The sequence below is a fragment of the Haliotis cracherodii genome, unplaced genomic scaffold (assembly GCF_022045235.1).
Source record: "Haliotis cracherodii isolate W230 unplaced genomic scaffold, xgHalCrac1.p SCAF_24, whole genome shotgun sequence".
Lineage (NCBI taxonomy): Eukaryota > Metazoa > Mollusca > Gastropoda > Lepetellida > Haliotidae > Haliotis > Haliotis cracherodii.
The window spans coordinates 7712766-7738239 of NW_027266280.1; the positions used below are offsets into that span (position 1 = coordinate 7712766).

At 48.4% G+C, this 25474-nt stretch overlaps 3 protein-coding genes across 3 annotated transcripts in view; all 3 read left to right on the top strand.

Moving 5' to 3' along the window:
- The first annotated feature begins 1424 nt into the window (after nucleotides 1–1424).
- Nucleotides 1425–2675, top strand: LOC139472203 (paternally-expressed gene 3 protein-like). The gene has a single exon (XM_071254579.1). The coding sequence runs from the start codon at nucleotides 1425–1427 to the stop codon at nucleotides 2673–2675; it is 1251 nt and encodes a 416-aa protein (XP_071110680.1).
- A 2059-nt stretch (nucleotides 2676–4734) lies between these two features.
- On the top strand, nucleotides 4735–6270 carry LOC139472204 (uncharacterized). The gene has a single exon (XM_071254580.1). It carries the CDS (start codon nucleotides 4735–4737, stop codon nucleotides 6268–6270), a length of 1536 nt encoding a protein of 511 aa, XP_071110681.1.
- A 1221-nt stretch (nucleotides 6271–7491) lies between these two features.
- LOC139472317 (von Willebrand factor D and EGF domain-containing protein-like) overlaps nucleotides 7492–25474 on the top strand; it is a 56623-nt gene continuing 38640 nt past the window's right edge. Inside the window, exons 1-3 of the mRNA XM_071254762.1 lie at nucleotides 7492–7601; nucleotides 10408–10497; nucleotides 19746–19937. Of these exons, the coding sequence (XP_071110863.1) occupies nucleotides 10434–10497; nucleotides 19746–19937 (256 nt within the window). The 5' untranslated portion in view covers nucleotides 7492–7601; nucleotides 10408–10433. The remainder of the gene's footprint in view (nucleotides 7602–10407; nucleotides 10498–19745; nucleotides 19938–25474) is intronic.

The following is a 25474-nucleotide window of genomic DNA, read 5'->3' on the forward strand; positions in this document are numbered from 1 at the left end:
AACCAGAAATGAACTGTTTAGGGGTAGACTGAATGCGCAAACTGTTCGAAACCGTCTGAGAACTGCTCACCTTCAAGCACGACGGCCATACTGCGGGCCGATTCTGACTCAATTACACAGACGTCAACGTCAATTGTGGGCACAGCGACACTTTCGATGGACTCAGAGGAATTGGAATCAAGTCGTCTTCAGTGATGAATCCCGATTTAATCTTCGATTTGCTGATGGTAGGGCGAGGGTGGTGAGGCCCCGTCATGAACGTTACGCCCAGTGATGTGTACAGGAAGTTGACAGATTTCGAGGCGGAAGTGTCATGGTGTGGGGTGCTTTCTGTGGCAATGCACGTTCCAGGCTTCTTGTCATCCGTGGCAACCTCAACGCTGCTGCTTACCGCGACCAGGTACTGGCACCAGAACTTCTGCCTTTTATGGCAGCACATGGACCCGGTTTGATCTTCCAACACGACAATGCCAGACCCCACACAACATTTTTGACAAGGAATTTCCTTCAGAATGCGGGAGTCAACATCATGGACTGGCCTCAAGGTCTCCCGACCTCAATCCCATCGAACACGTCTGGGATGCTCTTGGCAGAAGTCTGCGCACTCTCCAGAACCAACCACAGAATTTGCAAGATCTTGGCACCATTTTGCAGCAACAATGGCGTCGTCTTCCCAATCATGTTTTCACAAGCATCACAAGGTCCATACGGAGGCGTTGTGTGGCAGTTGTCAATGCACATGGTGGCCATACACGCTACTGAACTTGTGTGCCATCAGATTTTCGTGCTTGGGACTTATGATTTAAACTGTTGATGTTATTACCGAATACCGAAGATGCTTGGAACAAATTATGGTTACCACCGTTAATTAAAATCCTTCTTTGGACATTAATGATTAAAAATTCCCTTCTCTGATACATTTGTCCGTTGTATATCATATATGGGATTACTTTTAAAAATGTGAAGTTTTTAATTTGACTCAGTATATTATGAGTTAGTATCAATTGTCCTTTAAGCCATATGGCCATAATTCCGAATAAACCTGTCTGTTGTCACAACAGATTACTTAAAACTGGGGATTAAGGGATCGGTCTCCTAGGAAGACACCTCTCTATCCTTTTTGATAAACACACATTTATAAAACAGCACTTAATTTCGCTTTGTTCTACTTGACAGAAATCTCATCCTCAAAAAAAGGAATCTGGACCAGAATATGGTCATCCGCATCAATACAGATTCTTTCGGAGACATTACTCTATGGCATAGAGACATAACCATGAGAGAGTATGCTTGCCGGTAAAACTTTTATATCAATAATCATTTCAACTCATCCATTTAAAAAAGGCCAGTCACTGTGTTGTATCCTAGTACGTCCCTGTTCAGTGTTAAGTCCAACACATCCCTGCCGAGTGTTGATGTCCCACATGCTCCTGTTCAGTGTGAAGTCTCACTCACCCCTGCCAACGTCCAACAGTCACCTACCCAGTGTGGAGTCCCACAGTCACCTGCCCAGTGTGAAGTGTCACAGTCACCAGCCCAGTGTGAAGTCCCACAGTCACCTGCCTAGTGTGAAGTCCCACAGTCACCAGCCCAGTGTGAAGTCCCACAGTCACCTGCCCAGTGTGAAGTCCCACAGTCACCTGCCCAGTGTGAAGTCCCACACGCCCCTTCCCTGTGTGAAGTCCCACAGTCACTGGCCCAGTGTGAAGTCCCACACGCCCCTGCCCAGTGTGAAGTCCCACAGTCACCTGCCCAGTGTGAAGTCCTACAGTCATCTGCCCAGTGTGAAGTCCCACACGCCCCTGCCCAGTGTGAAGTCCCACAGTCACCTGCCCAGTGGGAAGTCCCACACGTCCCTGCCCAGTGTGAAGTCCTACAGTCATCTGCCCAGTGTGAAGTACCACACGCCCCTGCCCAGTGTGAAGTCCTTGAGTCACCTACCCAGTGTGAAGTCCCACACGCCCCTTCCCTGTGTGAAGTCCCACAGTCACCTGCCCAGTGTGAAGTCCTACAGTCACCTGCCCAGTGTGAAGTACCACAATCACCTGCCCAGTATGAAGTCCTTGAGTCACCTACCCAGTGTGAAGTCCAACACGCCCCTGCCCAGTGTGAAGTCCCACAATCACCTGCCCAGTGTGAAGTCCCACACGCCCCTGCCCAGTGTGAAGTCCCACACGCCCCTTCCCTGTGTGAAGTCCCACAGTCACCTGCCCAGTATGAAGTCCCACAGTCACCTGCCCAGTGTGAAGTCCCACACGCCCCTTCCCTGTGTGAAGTCCCACACGCCCCTGCCCAGTGTGAAGTCCCACAATCACCTGCCCAGTGTGAAGTCCCACAGTCACCTGCCCAGTGTGAAGTCCCACACGCCCCTGCCCAGTGTGAAGTCCTTCAGTCACTCGCCCAGTGAAGTCCCACACGCCCCTGCCCAGTGTGAAGTCCCACAGTCACCTACCCAGTGTGAAGTCCCACACGCCCCTTCCCTGTGTGAAGTCCCACAGTCACCTGCCCAGTGTGAAATCCCAGAATCACCTGCCCAGTGTGAAGTCCCACAATCACCTGCCCAGTGTGAAGTCCTACAGTCATCTGCCCAGTGTGAAGTCCCACACGCCCCTGCCCAGTGTGAAGTCCCACAGTCACCTGCCCAGTGTGAAGTCCTTCAGTCACTCTCCCAGTGACGTCCCACACGCCCCTTCCCTGTGTGAAGTCCCGCAGTCACCTGCCCAGTGTGAAGTCCCAGAATCACCTGCCCAGTGTGAAGTCCCACACGCCACCTGCCCAGTGTGAAGTCCTACAGTCACCTGCCCAGTGTGAAGTCTTACAGTCACCTGCCCAGTTTGAAGTCCCACATGCCCCAGCCCAGTGTGAAGTCCTTCAGTCACTCGCCCGGGGATATCCCACACGCCCCTGCCAAGTGTGAAGTCCCAGAATCACCTGCCCAGTGTGAAGTCCCACACGCCACCTGCCCAGTGTGAAGTCCTACAGTCACCTGCCCAGTGTGAAGTCTTACAGTCACCTGCCCAGTTTGAAGTCCCACATGCCCCAGCCCAGTGTGAAGTCCTTCAGTCACTCGCCCGGGGATATCCCACACGCCCCTGCCAAGTGTGAAGTCCCACAGTCACCTGCCCAGTGTGAAGTCCCACAGTCTTCTGCCCAGTATGAAGTCCCACACGCCCCTGCCCAGTGCGAAGTCCCACAGTCTTCTGCCCAGTGTGAAGTCCCACAATCACCCAGTGCGAATTCTGATTTTTTCACTAATGCCATCTATAGAGGGAAATGAATTATTATTGCGTGAGCGTTAGCGCTGAGTCAAAACAGGACACGAGTTTTCGTGATCGCGGATATGGTAGGATACTTTCACACTCCTACAACCAGGTCAGGTTCCTGATGTCAGGATGTTGTTGTGCACAAACAGGGATGCACATCATGAGAGTGTGTTGAAGAATGACATTAACTAGTAGGATGTTTTTTTTTCAGGGTGTATACACTAAATAGTCTAGAAGGTTTGAGGAGTTCGGCTGTACCTATTTTCCATGACGCGAGATCCTGTAAAGGATCCGCCGCTTTTAGCAATATTCCAGCAATACACCAGAAATGGGCTTCACACATTGTACCCATGTCGGGAATCAAACCTGGGACTATGACGTGACGAGCGAACGCTTTAACCACTAGGCTACCCGACCGCCCCTAAATCATGTAAAGAATAAAGGATGAATGAAACACGATAACATCATTAAATTCTTTAATATCTGACAAATTATTGTTTAGAGTTTGTTTCTGAATGAGATTTCCTCTTCCAGCCATACTTACGAACAAAATTGATGCTGAATGGACAGCTACGGGTCATTTCTTTATAAAATGTCAAAACTTCCTTTCGTTGACCACTAAAGTTTCAACCAATTTGGATAATTGAGCAACAATGTTTTGAATTATTGCTCCATTTCGAAATACACATTTAACTATGTATAACGTTACACCTTTCTCTTTCACAACACGGGGGCACGGGTGGCCCAGTCGTCTAAGGCGCCGCGATTCGCTGTGCAGAGTTGCGGCGCTTGGGCACGCCAGAAACCTATGATTGTGGGTTCGAATCCCTGTTCGCCCCAGTTATGTTTCTAGGTTTGTCAGCACCATACCCGTGCTCATGGGTTTCACCGAAGTGGTAAACGTCTGAGACCTGCATTACTTTGGGCTTTCCTCCCACATTAAGCTGACACCCCGCAATATAACCGGAATACTGTTAAAAGCGGCGAAAAACCCAACTCACTCACACTCACAATTTCACAACCCGTGTCACAAGCTCCTTCCCAGCGCGTGACAGCTACGTTACACTCCCGGTAACATTGCCGCCGTCATGGTTGAAGCGATCATTACAAGAATCTTGAAATTTGCCCTCTAACAGCAAATGAAGTAACGTTTATACCTTTCTTTATGAATGTCTTTGTGAATGCCATCATGGAGAATTTTGAAAAGGTTTACGACTGACCAGATTTCTCAGTTTCCCTAGCGGTTTGTTTGATCGAATTGGTTCGAGATTGCAGAACTGAAAATCACCCAACTTCCCCCTTACTTTCTTACAAAACCAGTAACATGGTAGTTGAAATGAAATAGAAATTCAAATTGACATCAAAGAAAATAGTTAATCTGGGGTAAGAGTATTCATCGTCAAGACAGTCATCCAAAATTATTCCAGTTATATCTAGAAACAGTGTGAAGTCCTACATTCACCTGCCTAGTATGAAGTTCCACACGCCCCTGCCCAGTGTGAAGTCCCACACGCCCCTGTCTAGTATGAAGTCCTACGGTCACCTGACCAGTGTGAAGTCCCACACGCCTCTGTCCAATATGAAGTCCAACATGCCCCTACCCAGTATGAAGTCCCACACGCCCCTGTCCAGTATGAAGTCCCACACGCCCCTGTCCAGTATGAAGTCCCACACGCCCCTGTCCAGTATGAAGTCCCACGCGCCCCTGTCCAGTATGAAGTCCCACAGTCACCTGCCCAATATGAAGTCCCACACGCCCCTGTCCAGTATGAAGTCCCACGCGCCCCTGTCCAGTATAAAGTCCCACAGTCACCTGCCCAGTATGAAGTCCCACAGTCACCTGCCCAATACGAAGTCCCACACGCCTCTGTCAAGTATGAAGGCCCACACACCCCTGTCCAGTATGAAGTCCAACGCGCCCCTGTCCAGTATGAAGTCCCACAGTCACCTGCCCAGTATGAAGTCCCACAGTCACCTGCCCAATACGAAGTCCCACACGCCTCTGTCAAGTATGAAGGCCCACACACCCCTGTCCAGTATGAAGTCCCACACGCCCCTGTCCAGTATAAAGTCCCACACGCCCCTGTCCAGTATGAAGGCCGACACGCCCCTGTCCACTATGAAGCCCCACACGCCCCTGTCCAGTATGAAGTCCCACGCGCCCCTGTCCAGTATGAAGTCCCACACACCCCTGTCCAGTATGAAGTCCCACGCGCCCCTGTCCAGTATGAAGTCCCACACACCCCTGTCCAATATGAAGTCCCACACGCCCCTGTCCAGTATGAAGTCCCACACACCCCTGTCCAATATGAAGTCCCACAGTCACCTGCCCAGTATGAAGTCCTACACGCTCCTGTCCACTATGAAGCCCCACACGCCCCTGTCCAGTATGACGTCCCACACGCCCCTGTCCAGTATGAAGTCCCACACGCCCCTGTCCAGTATGAAGTCCCACACGCCCCTGTCCAGTATGAAGTCCCACACGCCCCTGTCCAGTATGAAGTCCCACACACCCCTGTCTACTATGAAGACCCACACACCCCTGTCCAGTATGAAGGCCCACACACCCCTGTCCAGTATGAAGCCCCACACGCCCCTGTCCAGTATGAAGTCCCACACACCCCTGTCCAATATGAAGTCCCACAGTCACCTGCCCAGTATGAAGTCCTACACGCTCCTGTCCAATATGAAGTCCCACACGCCCCTGTCCAGTATGAAGTCCCACACACCCCTGTCCACTATGAAGTCCCACACACCCCTGCCCAGTATGAAGTCCCACACGCCCCTGTCCAGTATGAAGTCCCACACGCCCCTGTCCAGTATGAAGTCCCACACACCCCTGTCTACTATGAAGACCCACACACCCCTGTCCAGTATGAAGGCCCACACACCCCTGTCCAGTATGAAGCCCCACACGCCCCTGTCCACTATGAAGACCCACACACCCATGCCCAGTTCGAAGTCCCACACGCCCCTGTCCAATATGTCCACACGCCCTACTCAGTGAACATTCAAATATTCAATTAAAATATTACAATTTGTTATGTACTCCAGTGTGAAAGAGTTTCCTGAAGTTGAGAAACGTGATATTTTCATTGCAGTGGACATTACACTCAGCACCATAACACCATACAAGTGTTACCTCCCCGAAAATTGTCTCCTTATCGTAAGTGGCCCTCATACACAAACTGTTGACTTCCATTTTACGTTAGTTCTAAACTGACAAGGCAAAATAATGACAGATGGTCACTTATGGAGTTAATATCGCTTCTTGCCGTTTGTAAATTTCTCATTTAACTCGGCAATCGAGACTGTTCGTTTCGCAAAGTGCCATTTTTGTTACTTCACCAGCGGGAATTACTTCGCTTCCAACAGCGGCTTCGTGCTTTTCAAAATATTTTGTTGATTTTGTATTGTAAAATATTTGAGCGACCTCAAATATATTTCTTTTGTTTATGTTTTTTAAAGATTCTGCAAACTCGGAACTACTTTTTAAGTCGTAATTACAAAGGGTGGTGAAACGTCTCTGCCTTTAGATAGGGAGAATTTACGTTTGAATGTTTTACATTTGTAATGGGTGTTTCTCTCAACGCGTGGCGTAAGAAAGGAGACACGCCACTCGACAAAATATTTCCTTTCCCCACTTCACATGTTTCCGGAGGTACATTATCTATCCTCTATGACTTCTTCCCTTTAGAGGGGCGGTCGAGTAGCCTAGTGGTTAAAGCGTTCGCTCGTCACGCCGAAGACCCGGGTTCGATTCCCGACATGGGTACAATGTGTGAAGCCCAATTTTGGTGTCCCCCGCCGTGATATTGCTAGAATATTGCTAAAAGCGGCTTAAAACCATACTCACTCACTCACACCTCCCTTAAGAAACCCGTGAAGATATGGGGTAGAATAGATCTTCAGCAACCATGCTTGTCGTAAGAGGCGACTAACGGGATTGGGTGGTCAGGCTCGCTGACTTGGTTAATGCATGTCATCGTGTCCCAATTGTGTGAATCGATGCTCATGATGTCAATCACTGCATTGTCTGGTCCATGCTCGATTATTTACAGACCGCCGTCATATGACTGGAATATGGATTAGTGCGGCAACAACAAAGAAACAAATCCAAATGCAAGATTTTATCTTCGAGAATGTAACATTCTCGAAACATAGTACTAAATTCTGATAACTGAGGAAAGGATGATTCATTTCCCGCTGCCGCACTACATCCCACGAGGGTCCGGGTGTGTGGAGCTGTATAAAGTGGCGGCAACCCTTGCACAGCACATTCCCGCCATTTCCAAGCAGGAAGTGACAGTCAAGCTTGAAGCTTAACCCCGGTGTTTGGTAAGTGCTAGTCTTACAATTGTATTTTGTAATTTAGCATATTTTTCTGGCATGAAAAGGTCAAATAGATTAGACAAATGTTGTCCAGCTTAAAATGCCCTTTCCATAAACATGTATACATGCAGTAGACAATAGGGCCAATATCAGTAAGTGAGTTGTGTTTAACGCCGCTTTTAACAGTATTCCAGTTATATCGCGGCGTGTCAGTTTAATGTGGGAGGAAAGCCCAAAGTGATGTGGGTTTCAGACGTTTACCACTTCGGTGAAACCCACGAGCACGGGTATGGTGCTGACAAACCTAGAAACATAATCGGGGCAATCCGGGATTCGAACCCACAATCATAGGTTTCTGGCGTGCCCAAGGGACGCATCTCTGCACAGCTAATCGCGGCGCTTAGACGACTGGGCCACCCGTGCCCCCAGGGCCAATATTAAACTTCCATGGAAATAGTAACATTAATGTTTAAAAGAATGAACTATAACTGTGATAAATGATATATACTAATCATCTGGAATGTTATGAATAACAGTACGAGATGTCAGTTAGAAAGGTTGTTGATAAAATCGCATTGTTGACACACAAAAACCTGTTTCATTGGCATTACGTGAGTGAGTGAGTTGGGTTTAACGCCGCTTTTAACATTATTCCAGTTATATCGCGGCGTGTCAGTTTAATGTGGGAGGAAAGCCCAAAGTGATGTGGGTCTCAGACGTTTACCACTTCGGTGAAACCCACGAGCAGGGGTATGGTGCTGACAAACCTAGAAACATAATCGGGGCAATCCGGGATTCGAACCCACAATCATAGGTTTCTGGCGTGCCCAAGGGACGCATCTCTGCACAGCGAATCGCGGCGCTTAGACGACTGGGCCACCCGTGCCCCCAGGGCCAATATTAAACTTCCATGGAAATAGTAACATTAATATTTTAAAAAATGAACTATAACTGTGATAAATGATATATACCAATCATCTGGAATGTTATGAATAACAGTACGAGATGTCAGTTAGAAAGGTTGTTGATAAAATCGCATTGTTGACACACAAAAACCTGTTTCATTGGCATTACGTGAGTGAGTGAGTTGGGTTTAACGCCGCTTTTAACATTATTCCAGTTATATCGCGGCGAGTCAGTTTAAAGTGGGAGGAAAGTCCAAAGTGATGCAGGTCTCAGACGTTTACCACTTCGGTGAAACCCACGAGCACGGGTATGGTGCTGACAAACCTAGAAACATAATCGGGGCGAACCGGGACTCGCACCCACAATCATAGGTTTCTGGCGTGCCCAAGGGACGCAACTCTGCACAACGAATTGCGGCGCCTTAGACGACTGGGCCACCCGTACCCGTTTTTCCCGCAGATACCTTTTTGATATTCTTACAATATATTGCGTTTAATTGCGTATTGCTGTAACTGACGTTTTCTATTTGAAGATCCTGTGCGTCCTGTCTCTTTTGTTAGTGTTACGTACTGTTTGATAAGTTTGAAGGCAGATAGGCTATTTTATAAGCGTAGTCTCCTAATTCATATATATCACCAGTATCGCCCATGTGCCTCAATTTAAGAAGTGTCATGAATGGAATCTGGTCACTTGCAGGCAGAAAAACATTCCTAAATTGGCTTTTTATGGATTGCTTAAAGTCGTCAGGTGTGACGTTTTGCTATTCTCAGTTCGGAGAGTTCTGCAAACGTTTTGGGAGTTTAAATTGATGGTGGAGTTCAGGTTGATATGCTCATGAAATGCCGCAGAGAGGAGAAGCCTGTTGCTTTTTTATCCTAGGGACTGCCGGAGGTTACAAGTATTTCTAAAAAATAAGGTCGTCTCGGAATTCCCCGGGTAAATCCCTAGAAATAGCCAAAACACGAGTTTAACACTAGTTTCTAGTACCACTGAGGTAACACCCTAAATATGTCAAAATTTGGGGAAATAATTTGGGGAAATATTTCCGCGCGCACTTCGGCCAGCTTTCTTTTTTTAACACCCTGTCTGCTATTTTCTCCGGCGGGTATTGATATTTCGACCAATGATCTGTTCTTTCCGCAGATACCATACTGTAAGGGGTTTTCGCCACTGGTCTTGAAGTATGAGGGGTTAATGCTAGACAGTTAGAAATCAACGCAACATTTACTATTTATATAACTTCAAATGACTATGAAGTCATTAATTTGGTGGTTGGTGTATTTTAGTGATACTGTCGAATGCTCATTTCTAAGAGCTTTCCATATGTCTAAAACACATAGGGGCGGTCGGGTAGCCTAGTGGTTAAAGCGTTCGTAGTGGAATATTGCTAAAAGCGGCGTAAAACCATAATCACTCACTCACTCTAAAACACATAGCATGGTTTTCAAAGAGGGTCACGTGTACAGTCCCTAAAGCGTTATGGTCGGAAATTACGGTTAATTTTGTATGGAGACTAGATATCTATTTCAGCCATATATATTGCTTAGTCCCGTCCAGGATTCGAACCCACACTGCCAGATTGAGGCACCTAATCGCCAGCACCCAATGTCAGCGATCTAACCCATTCAACCACCGAGGTTTCCACAAAATGAAAGTCCGACGACTGGTAGTCTAGATCACGTACTTTGTGCACCCATCAGACAAGAGTTAATTGGTACGGCTTCCATGACCGATAGTTGCCACTCAATGCCATTTACAAAGCGGTCAAATGTAACAAGTGCTATATTTGGGAAAACACTTTCGCATCCCGGACGGGACTAAACCCTAAAAAGTACGAGAATCTGTTCTTTATGAAGAAAATGTTAAGAAAATATAACACTTGTTAAATTTTAATCCGGTTTTCCAGGAAAAGTTTCAAGCAACACAGAAACAATGCAGCGTGTGTTTGGAGTGATGTTGCTCACTGTCCAGTTGTTGACCCTGGGACGCACTCAAGGTAAGAGAAACAGTATTTGATGGCTAGGTTCTTGACCAGTTATGCATAAAAACAGGACAACACACCACACCACCACACCAAAACACTAACAGACACACCTCACCACCACACACCACACTAACAGACACATCTCACCACCACACACCACACTAACAGACACACCTCACAACCACATACCACATTGACAGACACACATCACCGCCACACACGACACCAACAGACACACATCACTGCCACACACCACATTGACAGACACACCTCACCGCCACACACCTAACTAACAGACACACATCACCACCACACACAACACTGATAGAAACACCTCACCGCCACACACCACACTAGCAGACACACATCGGCGCCACACACCACACTGACAAACACACCTCACAACCACACCAAAACACTAACAGACAGACCTCACCGCCACACACCACACTAACAGACACACCTCACCGCCACAAACCACACTGACAGACACACCTCACCACCACACACCTCACTAGCAGACACACCTCACCACCACACACCACACTAAGAGGCACACATCACCGCCACACACCACACTAACAGACACATCTCACCGCCACACACCACATTGACAGACACACATCACCGCCACACACCACACTGACAGACACACATCACCGCCACACACCACACTAACAGACACACATCACCACCACACACCTCACTAGCAGACACACCTCACCACCACACACAACACTAAGAGGCACACATCACCGCCACACACCACATTGACAGACACACATCACCGCCACACACCACACTGACAGACACACATCACCGCCACACACCACACTAACAGACACATCTCACCGCCACACACCACATTGACAGACACACATCACCGCCACACACCACACTGACAGACACACATCACCGCAACACACCACACTGACAGACACACATCACCACCACTAACCACACTAACAGACACACATCACTGCCACACACCACACTGACAGACACACATCACCACCACACACCACACTGACAGACACACATCACCACCATACACCACACTAACAGACACACATCACCACCACTAACCACACTGACAGACACACCTCACCACCACTAACCACACTGACAGACACACCTCACCAACACACACAACGCTAACAGACACACCTCACCACCACACACAACGCTAACAGACACACCTCACTACCACACACCATATTAACAGACACACATCACCACAACACACCACACTAACAGACACACGTCACAGCTACACACTAACAGACACACATCACACCCACACACTGACAGACACGCATCACAGCTACACACTAACAGACACACATCACAGCTACACACTGACAGACACACATCACAGCTACACACTGACAGACACACATCACACCCACACACTGACAGACACACATCACACCCACACACTGACAGACACACATCACAGCTACACACTAACAGACACACATCACAGCTACACACTAACAGACACACATCACACCCACACACTGACAGACACACATCACAGCTACACACTAACAGACACACATCACACCCACACACTGACAGACACACATCACAGCTACACACTGACAGACACGCTTCACACCCACACACTGACAGACACACATCACACCCACACACTGACAGACACACATCACAGTTATACACTAACAGACACACATCACAGCTACACACTGACAGACACACATCGCAGCTACACACTAATAGGCACTTCACATCACTCATCACCAGACACACAGCACAACCACACACCCATATGAAAAAGAGCAATCGTTAAACGAAATAGGATTTAAAACGTATACTTCTAATACGTCTAGCTATCGTGATACAAATTTCCATCTGTCGGCTAGCGTTAAGTAGATATCACGTTGTAATGTTCATCGTATTGAAGTGAATTTCATGTCCACATTCCCTGAACATAGTCTCACAAGTGTTGGGTCCGGCTTGACCCAGGCTGTCAAAATCAAATTAAACCTCACAGATGTATCATCAAATGTGTTTACATCTATAGAATAGTGATATATCTACCTATTTACCAATTTATATTGTCTCAGATCTCGGTATTTAAATAAACCACGGTGCTCAAAGTGAACCCCTTTTCCCTCCACATTCTCAACATAGTTTCTGTCAGAAGTGTCTGATCTGTGTTCGGTCCGACTGTGTCCGGGCTGTCAAAATCAGACACACATCACTCATCTTCCCGGGTCAAAGGAGTTAACTGACTGTAAAAGTCCAGTTTCCACCCTTACCGAACAAAGAATTTCTGGGATCGATCGTGGCTCCACCAGTGGCTCTTCTACATGTATGTCCCTCCTATTATTGACCAATCAGTTTCCACCTCTCATATCATTAAATTGCATTTGCTTCAAAACAAAATGGCTGCGCCCTGTGAAGACGATCTGATCGATAATCAAAATCTACATTGCAATAAGACAGGTCTTACTTTGCGAAGTGCATCTGATCACGAGAGCACCTTGATTAAAAACATGAGAAGATTTGCAAAATATATGTTGACGCCGAGTCGGCGGTCCACGTGCTTTGCAAATCGTGCCATCAACCGAAATCTGCACGGCAGTTTACGAACTGGATGTTGATTTCGTTAAACGATTTTGATTGGACCATGCAAAGACTCGTTGGTAAAATATAACTCCATAATTCCAGCTTAGTTCGGCAAGGGTGGAAACTGGACTTACATAATCAGTTAACACCCTTGACTCGGGAAGATGCACCAAACAATCTAAACATACCAACACAGGTAGGTGGAAGGAAGTAACGCAGTATCACATGGGTATGTTTATGACCAAGAATATAAAGTAACAGACACACATCACCACCCACTACACCATACACCACCACCACATCCACCATACATCACCACCTCCACCATACACCAACACCACCACCACCACCATACACCACCATCACCTCCACCATACACCACCACCACCTCCACCATACACCACCACCTCCACCATACACCACCATCACCTCCACCATACACCACCACCTCCACCGTTCACCACCACCTCCACCATACACCACCACCACCACTATACACCACCACCTCCACCATACAGCACCACCTCCACCATACACCACCACCACCCCCACCATACACCACCACCTCCACCATACATCACCACCTCTACCATACACCACCACCACCACTATACACCACCACCTCCATCATACACCACCACCTCCACCATACATCACCACCTCCACCATACACCACCACCTCCACAATACACCACCACCTCCACCATACACCACCACCACCTCCACCATACACCACCACCACCTCCACCATACACCACCACCTCCACAATACACCACCACCACCCATACACCACCACCACCCATACACCACCACCTCCACCATACAGCACCACCACATCCACCATACACCACAACCTCCACCATACACCACCACCACCTCCACCATACACCACAACCTCCACCATACACCACCACCACCACCACCATACACCACCACCTCCACCATACATCACCACCTCTACCATACACCACCACCACCACTATACACCACCACCTCCACCATACACCACCACCTCCACCATACACCTCCACCACCTCCACCATACACCACCACCTCCATAATACACCACCACCTCCACCATACACCACCACCACCCCACCATACACAACCACCTCCACCATACATCACCACCTCTACCATACACCACCACCACCACTATACACCACCACCTCCACCATACACCACCACCACCCCACCATACACAACCACCTCCACCATACACCACCACCTCCACCATACATCACCACCTCTACCATACACCACCACCACCACTATACACCACCACCTCCACCATACACCACCACCTCCACCATACACCTCCACCACCTCCACCATACACCACCACCTCCATAATACACCACCACCTCCACCATACACCACCACCACCCCACCATACACAACCACCTCCACCATACATCACCACCTCTACCATACACCACCACCACCACTATACACCACCACCTCCACCATACACCACCACCACCTCCACCATACACCACCACCTCCACAATACACCACCACCACCCATACACCACCACCTCCACCATACAGCACCACCACATCCACCATACACCACCACCTCCACCATACACCACCACCACCACTATACACCACCACCACCTCCACCATACACCACCACCACCTCTACCATACACCACCACCACCACTATACACCACCACCTCCACCATACACTACCACCTCCACCATACACCACCACCACCATACACCACCACCTCCACCATACACCACCACCTCCACCATACACCACCACCACCATACACCACCACCTCCACAATACACCACCACCACCCATACACCACCACCACCCATACACCACCACCTCCACCATACACCACCACCTCCACCATACACCACCACCTCCACAATACACCGCCCCCACTATACACCACCACCTCCACAATACACCACCACCACCCATACACCACCACCACCACCATACACCACCACCACCTCCACCATACACCACCACCTCCACCATACACCACCACCACCCCCACCATACACCACCACCTCCACCATACATCACCACCTCTACCATACACCACCACCACCACTATACACCACCACCTCCACCATACACCACCACCTCCACCATACACCTCCACCACCCCCACCATACACCACCACCTCCACCATACACCACCACCACCCCACCATACACAACCACCTCCACCATACATCACCACCTCTACCATACACCACCACCACCATTATACACCACCACCTCCACCATACACCACCACCTCCACCATACATCACCACCTCCACCATACATCACCACCTCAACCATACACCACCACCCCCACAATACACCACCACCTCCACCATACACCACCACCACCTCCACCATACACCACCACCCCCACAATACACCACCACCTCCACCATACACCACCACCACCTCCACCATACACCACCACCACCACTATACACCACCACCACCTCCACCATACACCACCACCACCTCTACCATACACCACCACCACCACTATACACCACCACCTCCACCATACACTACCACCTCCACAATACACCACCACCACCATACACCACCACCTCCACCATACACCACCACCTCCACCATACACCACCACCACCTCCACCATACACCACCACCTCCACAATACACCACCACCACCCATACACCACCACCACCCATACACCACCACCTCCACCATACACCACCACCTCCACCATACACCACCACCTCCACCATACACCACCACCTCCACAATACACCACCACCTCCACCATACACCACCACCACCACCATACACCACCACCACCACTATACACCACCACCTCCACCACCACCTCCACTATACATCACCACCTCTACCATACACCACCACCACCACTATACACCACCACCTCCACCATACACCACCACCTCCACCATACATCACCACCTCCACCATACACCACCACCTCCACAATACACCACCACCTCCACCATACACCACCACCACCTCCACCATACACCACCACCACCTCCACCATACACCACCACCTCCACAATACACCACCACCACCCATACACCACCACCTCCACCATACACCACCACCACCTCCACCATACATCACCACCTCCACCATACACCACCACCTCCACAATAAACCACCACCTCCACATTATATCACCACCTCCACCATACACCACCACCTCCACAATACACCACCACCTCCACCATACACCACCACGTCATCCATACATCACCACCACCACTATACACCACCACCTCCACCATACACCACCACCTCCACAATACACCACCAACACATCCACCATACACCACCACCACCACCACCACCACCTCCACCATACACCACCGCCTCCACCATACATCAACACATCCACTATACACCACCACTGCCCCCACCATACACCACCACCTCCACAATACACCACCAACACATCCACCATACACCACCACCTCCACCATACACCACCACCACCCCCACCATACACCACCACCTCCACCATACATCACCACCTCTACCATACACCACCACCACCACTATACACCACCACCTCCACCATACACCACCACCTCCACCATACATCACCACCACCACCACCATACACCACCACCTCCACCATACACCACCACCACCACCATACACCACCACCACCTCCACCATACACCACCACCTCCACCATACATCAACACCTCCACCATACACCACCACCTCCACCATACACCACCACCTCCACCATACACCACCACCACCTCCACCATACACCACCACCTCCACCATACACCACCACCACCACCATACACCACCACCACCTCCACCATACACCACCACCTCCACCATACATCAACACCTCCACCATACATCAACACCTCCACCATACACCACCACCTCCACCATACACCACCACCTCCACCATACACCACCACCACCTCCACCATACACCACCACCACCACCACCATACACCACCACCTCCACCATACACCACCACCTCCACCATACACCACCAACACCTCCACCATACACCACCACCTCCACAATACACCACCACCACCCATACACCACCACCACCCATACACCACCACCTCCACCATACACCACCACCTCCACCATACACCACCACCTCCACCATACACCACCACCTCCACAATACACCGCCCCCACCATACACCACCACCTCCACCATACACCACCACCACCCATACACCACCACCTCCACCATACACCACCACCACCTCCACCATACACCACCACCTCCACCATACACCACCACCACCCCCACCATACACCACCACCTCCACCATACATCACCACCTCTACCATACACCACCACCACCACTATACACCACCACCTCCACCATACACCACCACCTCCACCATACATCACCACCTCCACCATACACCACCACCTCCACAATACACCACCACCTCCACCATACACCACCACCACCTCCACCATACACCACCACCACCTCCACCATACACCACCACCCCCACAATACACCACCACCACCCATACACCACCACCTCCACCATACACCACCACCACCTCCACCATACATCACCACCTCCACCATACACCACCACCTCCACAATAAACCACCACCTCCACATTATATCACCACCTCCACCATACACCACCACCTCCACAATACACCACCACCTCCACCATACACCACCACGTCCTCCATACATCACCACCACCACTATACACCACCACCTCCACCATACACCACCACCTCCACAATACACCACCAACACATCCACCATACACCACCACCGCCCCCACCATACACCACCACCACCACCATACACCACCACCACCTCCACCATACACCACCACCTCCACCATACATCAACACATCCACTATACACCACCACTGCCCCCACCATACACCACCACCTCCACAATACACCACCAACACATCCACCATACACCACCACCGCCCCCACCATACACCACCACCACCACCATACACCACCACCACCTCCACCATACACCACCACCTCCACCATACATCAACACATCCACTATACACCACCACCGCCCCCACCATACACCACCACCACCACCATACACCACCACCACCTCCACCATACACCACCACCTCCACCATACACCACCACCTCCACCATACACCACCACCTCCACCATACACCACCACCTCCACCATACATCACCACCTCCACCATACACCACCACCTCCACTATACACCACCACCTCCACAATACACCACCACCTCCACCATACATCAACACATCCACTATACACCACCACTGCCCCCACCATACACCACCACCTCCACTATACACCACCACCTCCACCATACATCAACACATCTACTATACACCACCAACACATCCACCATACACCACCACTGCCTCCACCATACATCACCACCTCCACTATACACCACCACCTCCACAATACACCACCACCTCCACCATACATCACCACCTCCACCATACACCACCACCTCCACCATACACCACCACCTCCACCATACACCACCACCTCCACCATACACCACCACCTCCACCATACATCACCACCTCCACCATACATCACCACCTCCACAATACACCACCACCTCCACCATACACCACCACCACCTCCACAATACACCACCACCACCTCCACCATACACCACCACCACCACCACCATACACCACCACCTCCACCATACATCACCACCTCCACCATACACCACCACCACTATACACCACCACCTCCACCATACACCACCACCTCCACCATACACCACCACCACCTCCACCATACACCACCACCACATCCACCATACACCAACACATCCACTATACACCACCAACACATCCACCATACACCACCACCTCCACCATACACCACCACCTCCACCATACACCACCACCTCCACCATACACCACCGCCTTCACCATACACCACCACCACCACCATACACCACCACCACCTCCACCATACACCACCACCTCCACCATACACCACCACCACCTCCACCATACACCACCACCTCCACAATACACCACCACCACCTCCACCATACACCACCACCTCCACCATACACCACCACCTCCACAATACACCACCACCACCTCCACCATACACCACCACCTCCACCATACACCACCACCTCCACAATACACCACCACCACCTCCACCATACACCACCACCTCCACCATACACCACCACCACCCATACACCACCACCTCCACCATACATCACCACCTTCACCATACACCACCACCACCTCCACAATACACCACCACCACCTCCACCATACATCACCACCTCCACCATACATCACCACCTCCACCATACACCACCACCACCCATACACCACCACCTCCACCATACACCACCACCAGCGCCACCACCTTCACAATACACCAACACATCCACCATACGCCACCAACACTTCCACCATATACCAACACGTCCACAATACAGCACCACCACCATACACCACCATCACCGCCACCATACATCACCACCTCCACCATACATCACCACCTCCACCATACACCACCACCTCCACCATACACCACCACCACCACTATACACCACTACCACCTCCACCATATACCACCGCCACCTTACAATACCACCACCCGAACCATGCACCACCATCGCCTCCACCATACACCGCCATTTTATTGTTTCAGAACCCTGCACTGATTTTAACACGCTGGATGACATTGACAAACGAGATAGCAACTACCAGGTAGCCACGGGCGAGTCCCGCATCAGTGACCAGGATCTAACCGAGGGCTGGTATGACGTGGGTGGGCGAGTTCTCCTGGATTCAGCGCCTGGCTTCCAACACTGCGGAACCCTCTACCCCATCTGGCGAAAAGGTGGGAATGATACTGTTTAGACATCATGAGGTTGGGACATTATAAGGTTGGGGCACCGTAAGGTTTGGACATCATAAGGTTGGGACACCATAAGGTATGGACATCATAAGGTTGGGACACCATGAGGTATGGACATCATAAGGTTGGGACACCATAAGGTATGGACATCATAAGGTTGGGTCACCATAAGGTATGGACATCATGAGGTTTGGACATCATAATGTTGGGACACCTTGAGGTTTGGACATCATAAGGTTGGGACACCGTGAGGTTTGGACATCATTAGGTTGGGATACCGTAAAGTATAAAAATAATAAGATTGGGACACCGTAAGGTATAGACATCATAAGGTGAGGACACCGTAAGGTCTGGATATCATAAGGTTGGGACACCATAAGGTATGGACATCATAAGGTTTGAACACCGTAAGGTCTAGACATCATAATGTTGGGACACCGTGAGGTTTGGACATCATTTGGGACACACTGAGTGTTGCGCAGTGGAATTTTAAGTATTAACAAAAATGAGAATTCCCTCACTGTTGTATGCGGGGAACTAAACGTGACTATCTTGATATGAAATAATTCAGATAATAAATTCGGGGAACTAAACGTGATTCTCTTAATAAAAGCTGAAGAAATGTAAATGTGACAATTTTAACTTAATATGATTCTCAAATCTATTGCTATCAACCTATATCAGTCCAGCCCTATTTTGGCTAGCATTGTTGCGCCCGATTGCGACATCCTGTGCCCACTAACACGTTCTACTACGTCCTACCTTGACGAGCTATAGAACGAAACTGTTCAATGTACGTCCTATCGCGACGACATATAAAACCAAAACTGACGAATATGCCTCCCATCGAGCCGAACTATCAAACCAAAGTGACGAATGTACGTCCTATCGCGACGACATCTCCAAACCAAAGTGACGATAACTCAAGCAATTCCAATCTCCTCGCTCCGCACGTGCTCGTGCAGCCCGTGCAATGCAATACTTATTTCCGCGAAGGAAGATGCGTTTCCGCTATCTGTTCCCTCTTTGGCATGTCTTTAAACCATACCCCCTTCCATGATTGACACCTGTCAATCATAGATTGAAAACTATTATCCTGAAAGCTAATCAAGACCATTTGTTTCACTCGAAGAAACCCATTCTAGTGGACATACTTTGTTTGCTGGTCTTTTCACTACTGACTGTCTTGTCTTAATATCAACGACACGAACATGGCCATCTTTTCCTGGATAGACCTTCAATATTCTGCCAAGTTGCCAGTTTCCACGAGGCGTGTCGGGAGATATTACTAAGACAACATCTCCAAATTGTAAATCCCTCTGAGGAGTGTGCCATTTTTTTCTGGTGTTGAGGCTTGGTAGCCATTCTCTCATCCACCGGTGCCAAAAGTGACGAACCAATTCTTGAATTCTTCTCCACCGTTTGCGTGGATTGAAGTCTGTTGTGTCAACTGTGTCAGGTGCGAACACGCCACCAATCTGGCCATGTAAGAAGTGATTTGGCGTGAGAGGTGTACTGTCTTGTGGATGAGCAGATTGGTACGTCAACGGACGAGAGTTGATAAGAGCCTCTGCTCCAGTGAAAGCTGTCATCAACTCTTCATCTGTGACATCACCGGCACTAAGGATTGAAAAAATGGCACGCTTAGCAGCTTTTATCATGGATTCAAACACCCCTCCAAAATGTGATGCATGAGGAGGATTGAAACGCCATTTGATGCCTTTGTTTGCAAGTGAACGTCTCACTGCATTCTCATCAAGGAGTAGGAGCAGCTCCTTCAATTCCTTGACCGAACCAACGAAGTTGGTACCATTATCAGATACTACCAACTCAGGAAGACCTCTTCTGTTAATCATCCGATAAAAGGCATTTAGAAAAGAGTCCGTATCCAATCCATAGGCCATTTCCAAATGAACGGCTCTGGTCGACAAGCATGTAAACAGACAGAGGTAACGCTTCTGTCGATGTTTACCTCGACCCTGAACGGTCATGAATGGCCCAGCATAATCTACCCCAGTTTGTGTAAAGGCTCGAAGTGAAACTCCCATTCTCATTTTCGGCAAAGGAGCCATAACTGGTTGAACTGGCCTTGCCTTATTCAATAGGCACCGTGTACATTTCCTTTCCCATGACCGAATCGCTTCTCTAGCAGAGATAATCCAGTACCTTGTTGAAAGTGAAGCTAATGTTTGGTTCGTTCCAGCAACATGCTTACCTTCGTCATGATAATGCTTGACAATAAGCGTTGTCACCCAGCTGTTTTTGGGCAGAATGATTGGGAATTTTGTATCTAAAGGTAAGTATTCAGCATACTCCAAACGTCCCTTCATCTTCATGATCCCGTTGTCATCCAGCTGAGGATGAAGGTTCAGGATTTTCGACCCTGATGGTAATGGCTTTCTGGACACTAATGATGAATATTCTTTTGGATAAGATTCCCTCTGCACATCCATGATGATTCTGTTTTCAGCGTCACTTATCTCATCTGGTGATAATTCTCCTTCAACTTTATCATCTTTTGATGCTATACAATTGTGAAGGAACCTGTAAACCCATGCATTCACTCGTGTGAGTCTTCTCCACGAGGAGAATCTGGAGGGTTCTAGTCGCCATGACTCACAGGGCACCGAAACAAAACTTGCAGATAGAATTCTGTTTCTGTTCACCTCCCTTTGTTCATCTACCTTGATAGATTTCAGCTTAGTTTCTGGCCATTCAGTTTCATCTCTTATTAAATAAGAGGGACCTGACCACCACAATGAACTAGCTACCAACTGTTGAACTGTTGCTCCTCGACTAATCAAGTCAGCAGGATTTGCTTCTGTTGGAGTATGTCTCCACTGTGAAGGACTTGTGACATCCTGGATTTCACCTACCCTGTTGGCCACGAAAGGTTTGAAAATTCTGCTGTTATTTCTAATCCAGCATAACACGTTCATGTTGTCTGACCAGAATATCACCTGTTTCAAGTCAACATCAAGTGCTTCCGTGATATTCAGTGCCAATCGTAGCCCTAGAATCGCTGCCATTAATTCTAATCTGGGTATACTGACAGCTTTCAGTGGCGCAACTCTGCTTTTTGAAGCTACTATTCTGCTCAATTTGTTACCATTTGGATAAGCAGTTACTGCATACACAACCGCTCCATATGCAATCTGCGAGGCATCAACATAGGTATGTAAAGTCAGAGAACTGATGTCTTTATCACTGCAAAGACACCGGGGAACCTGTACTGTCTCTAGACCATTTAGATCTCCTAGCCATTGTTCTATTCTGTTTCTCAATGCCTCATCTACTTCATCATCCCAGTCGAATCCCGCCATCCACATCTCTTGTAGGATTACTTTAGCAGTGACAATGAATGGTGCAATGAAACCCAACGGATCAAAAACCTTGGCAACATATCTAAGGAAACCTCTTTTGGAGATTTTGTCATGTGTAATAGGGAAGTTTACCCTAAACGTAAACCAATCATTTGCGGCTATCCATAACAAACCAAGAGTTTTCACTGATGGCAAATGCCCTCTGTTGAGATCAACCTCATTTACTCTATCTCTCTCAGGTATGCCATCTAATACCTCAAGGTGATTAGACATCCACTTTCTGGCATGCATACCCGCCTTAGACCATAGGTTTTTCAACTGTTCATAGAGTTCTAGACCCTTTTTTTCATCTTCAACAGAATTCATACTATCATCCATATATGTTGATTTGATGACAGTTTCTGCAGCCAGTGGAAATTCTTTGATATGAACTCGTGCATTTTCCTGTGCCACGAACTGGGCCAAGAATGGAGAGGATGTAACTCCAAATACAACCCTACCGAATTCATACACGTCAGGACTTCTAGTCATATCCATTGACCTCCACAAGAATCTATGATAAGGTCGATCACTTGGTGATATACTGATCTGAAGAAACATTTCAGCTATGTCACAGATAAGTGCCACTGGATGTCTTCTGAAGCGGAGTAAGACATCAAACAACTCACTTTGCAACTTTGGTCCTGCATGTATTGCATCATTTAAAGATAGGTCATCATGTTTAGCTGATGCATCGAACACAATACGAATCTTTGTGGTACTCCTATCCGGACGCAAAATGGGAAAGTGAGGAAGATACCATCTTGTTTCACTAAATGATTCATCTTGTTGAATTTTGCGAATGTATCCTTTCGACAAGTACTCAGAGAAAATATCATCATAAGCCTTGGCTATTTCTGGATGTTTTGTCAACTTCCTTTCCGTACTGTTAAGACGTTTAACAGCCATGAGATAGTTGTCAGTCAGTGAATGAGCATTTTCATTCCAAGGAATACCTATTTCATATCGACCATCCTTATGAGTGAGTGTTTCATGGGCATACTTTAAGACCTTTTCATCATCAGGCTTCATTTGTGATGTTGGGTTTCCTTGATCTATTTCCCAAAACTTGTGCAGTAACTCAGTCAGCTCAACATCGTTGCTGTCAGTGAAGAATGAACTAACAAAGTTACGTTGTTCAAACTTACCTTGATCAGATAAGCTACCTATGCATGTCCATCCAAGTGGGGTAAGTCTTGCAACTGGATCACCAGGATGCCCAGTCACCTCTCTAAACGACTGGTGCAAATCCAAATGATCGACACCGATAAGCAATTCAACCCTGCAAGGCTTTGATACTTTTGGGAATGGTATACTTTGTAAATGTGTCCATTTGTTTCTGTGCTTTTGCCAGTCAATCGCTTGCAAATTGCCAGTCACAGCATTAGTTGTCATTGCAGACATCTGAATACTAAGATCACCACTGACACTTTCCAGCTTAAATTCTACTGGTTTTGTCTCAAACGATTCTGTGTGACCATTTAAAACATTTACAAAGATCTTCTCTGGCTCACCCTGTAAACCCAACTCAGCTGCAATGTCGGCATTAATGTAAGACTTTGTGCTCGCATCATCCAACAAAGCGTTTACTGTAATGGTCCTAGTCCCATTTTTCAATACCACTGGAACAGTGCGAAGAGCCATCAAAGTGTTTGACGTCAGTGGCATTGTTGCATGAGACGTTTCAGTTTGATCACGTTTTTGAGATTTCGATTTTTCTGCATCGTGACCCAAATTTACCACTGACTCAACTTGTGGTTTAGCTATATCTCTGTTTTGGTAGGTACGCGAAGTCTTATCAATGAACTCATTCTTTCCAGAGTTTTCATTATGCAATAGTCTGTTGTGGTTCTTTGAACAACCTGATATACCACACAGCCTATTTTGACGACAGCTGTTACCCAGATGATTGCCCCTAAGACAACGAAAACAAAGCTTCAATCTTTTGGCTTCGTTCCATCTATCAGAAACAAGCATACCTTTGAAAAGTTTGCAGTTCCAAATGTCATGCTCTTCAGCACATACACCACAGATACTAACATCACTAACAAATGTGCTAGACATTTTCTGTTTTGCCTGTGATCTCTTACCTGGTGTAGTCAATCCATGTACTGATTCCTTTGCAACAATCTGAAATTCTGATTCTAACATATCCAT

What these genes read in the sequence shown, in the direction of transcription:
- LOC139472203 (XM_071254579.1), top strand. Translation starts at nt 1,425, where the DNA reads ATGCTCCTGTTCAGTGTGAAGTCTCACTCACCCCTGCCAACGTCCAAC.
- LOC139472204 (XM_071254580.1), top strand. Translation starts at nt 4,735, where the DNA reads ATGAAGTTCCACACGCCCCTGCCCAGTGTGAAGTCCCACACGCCCCTG.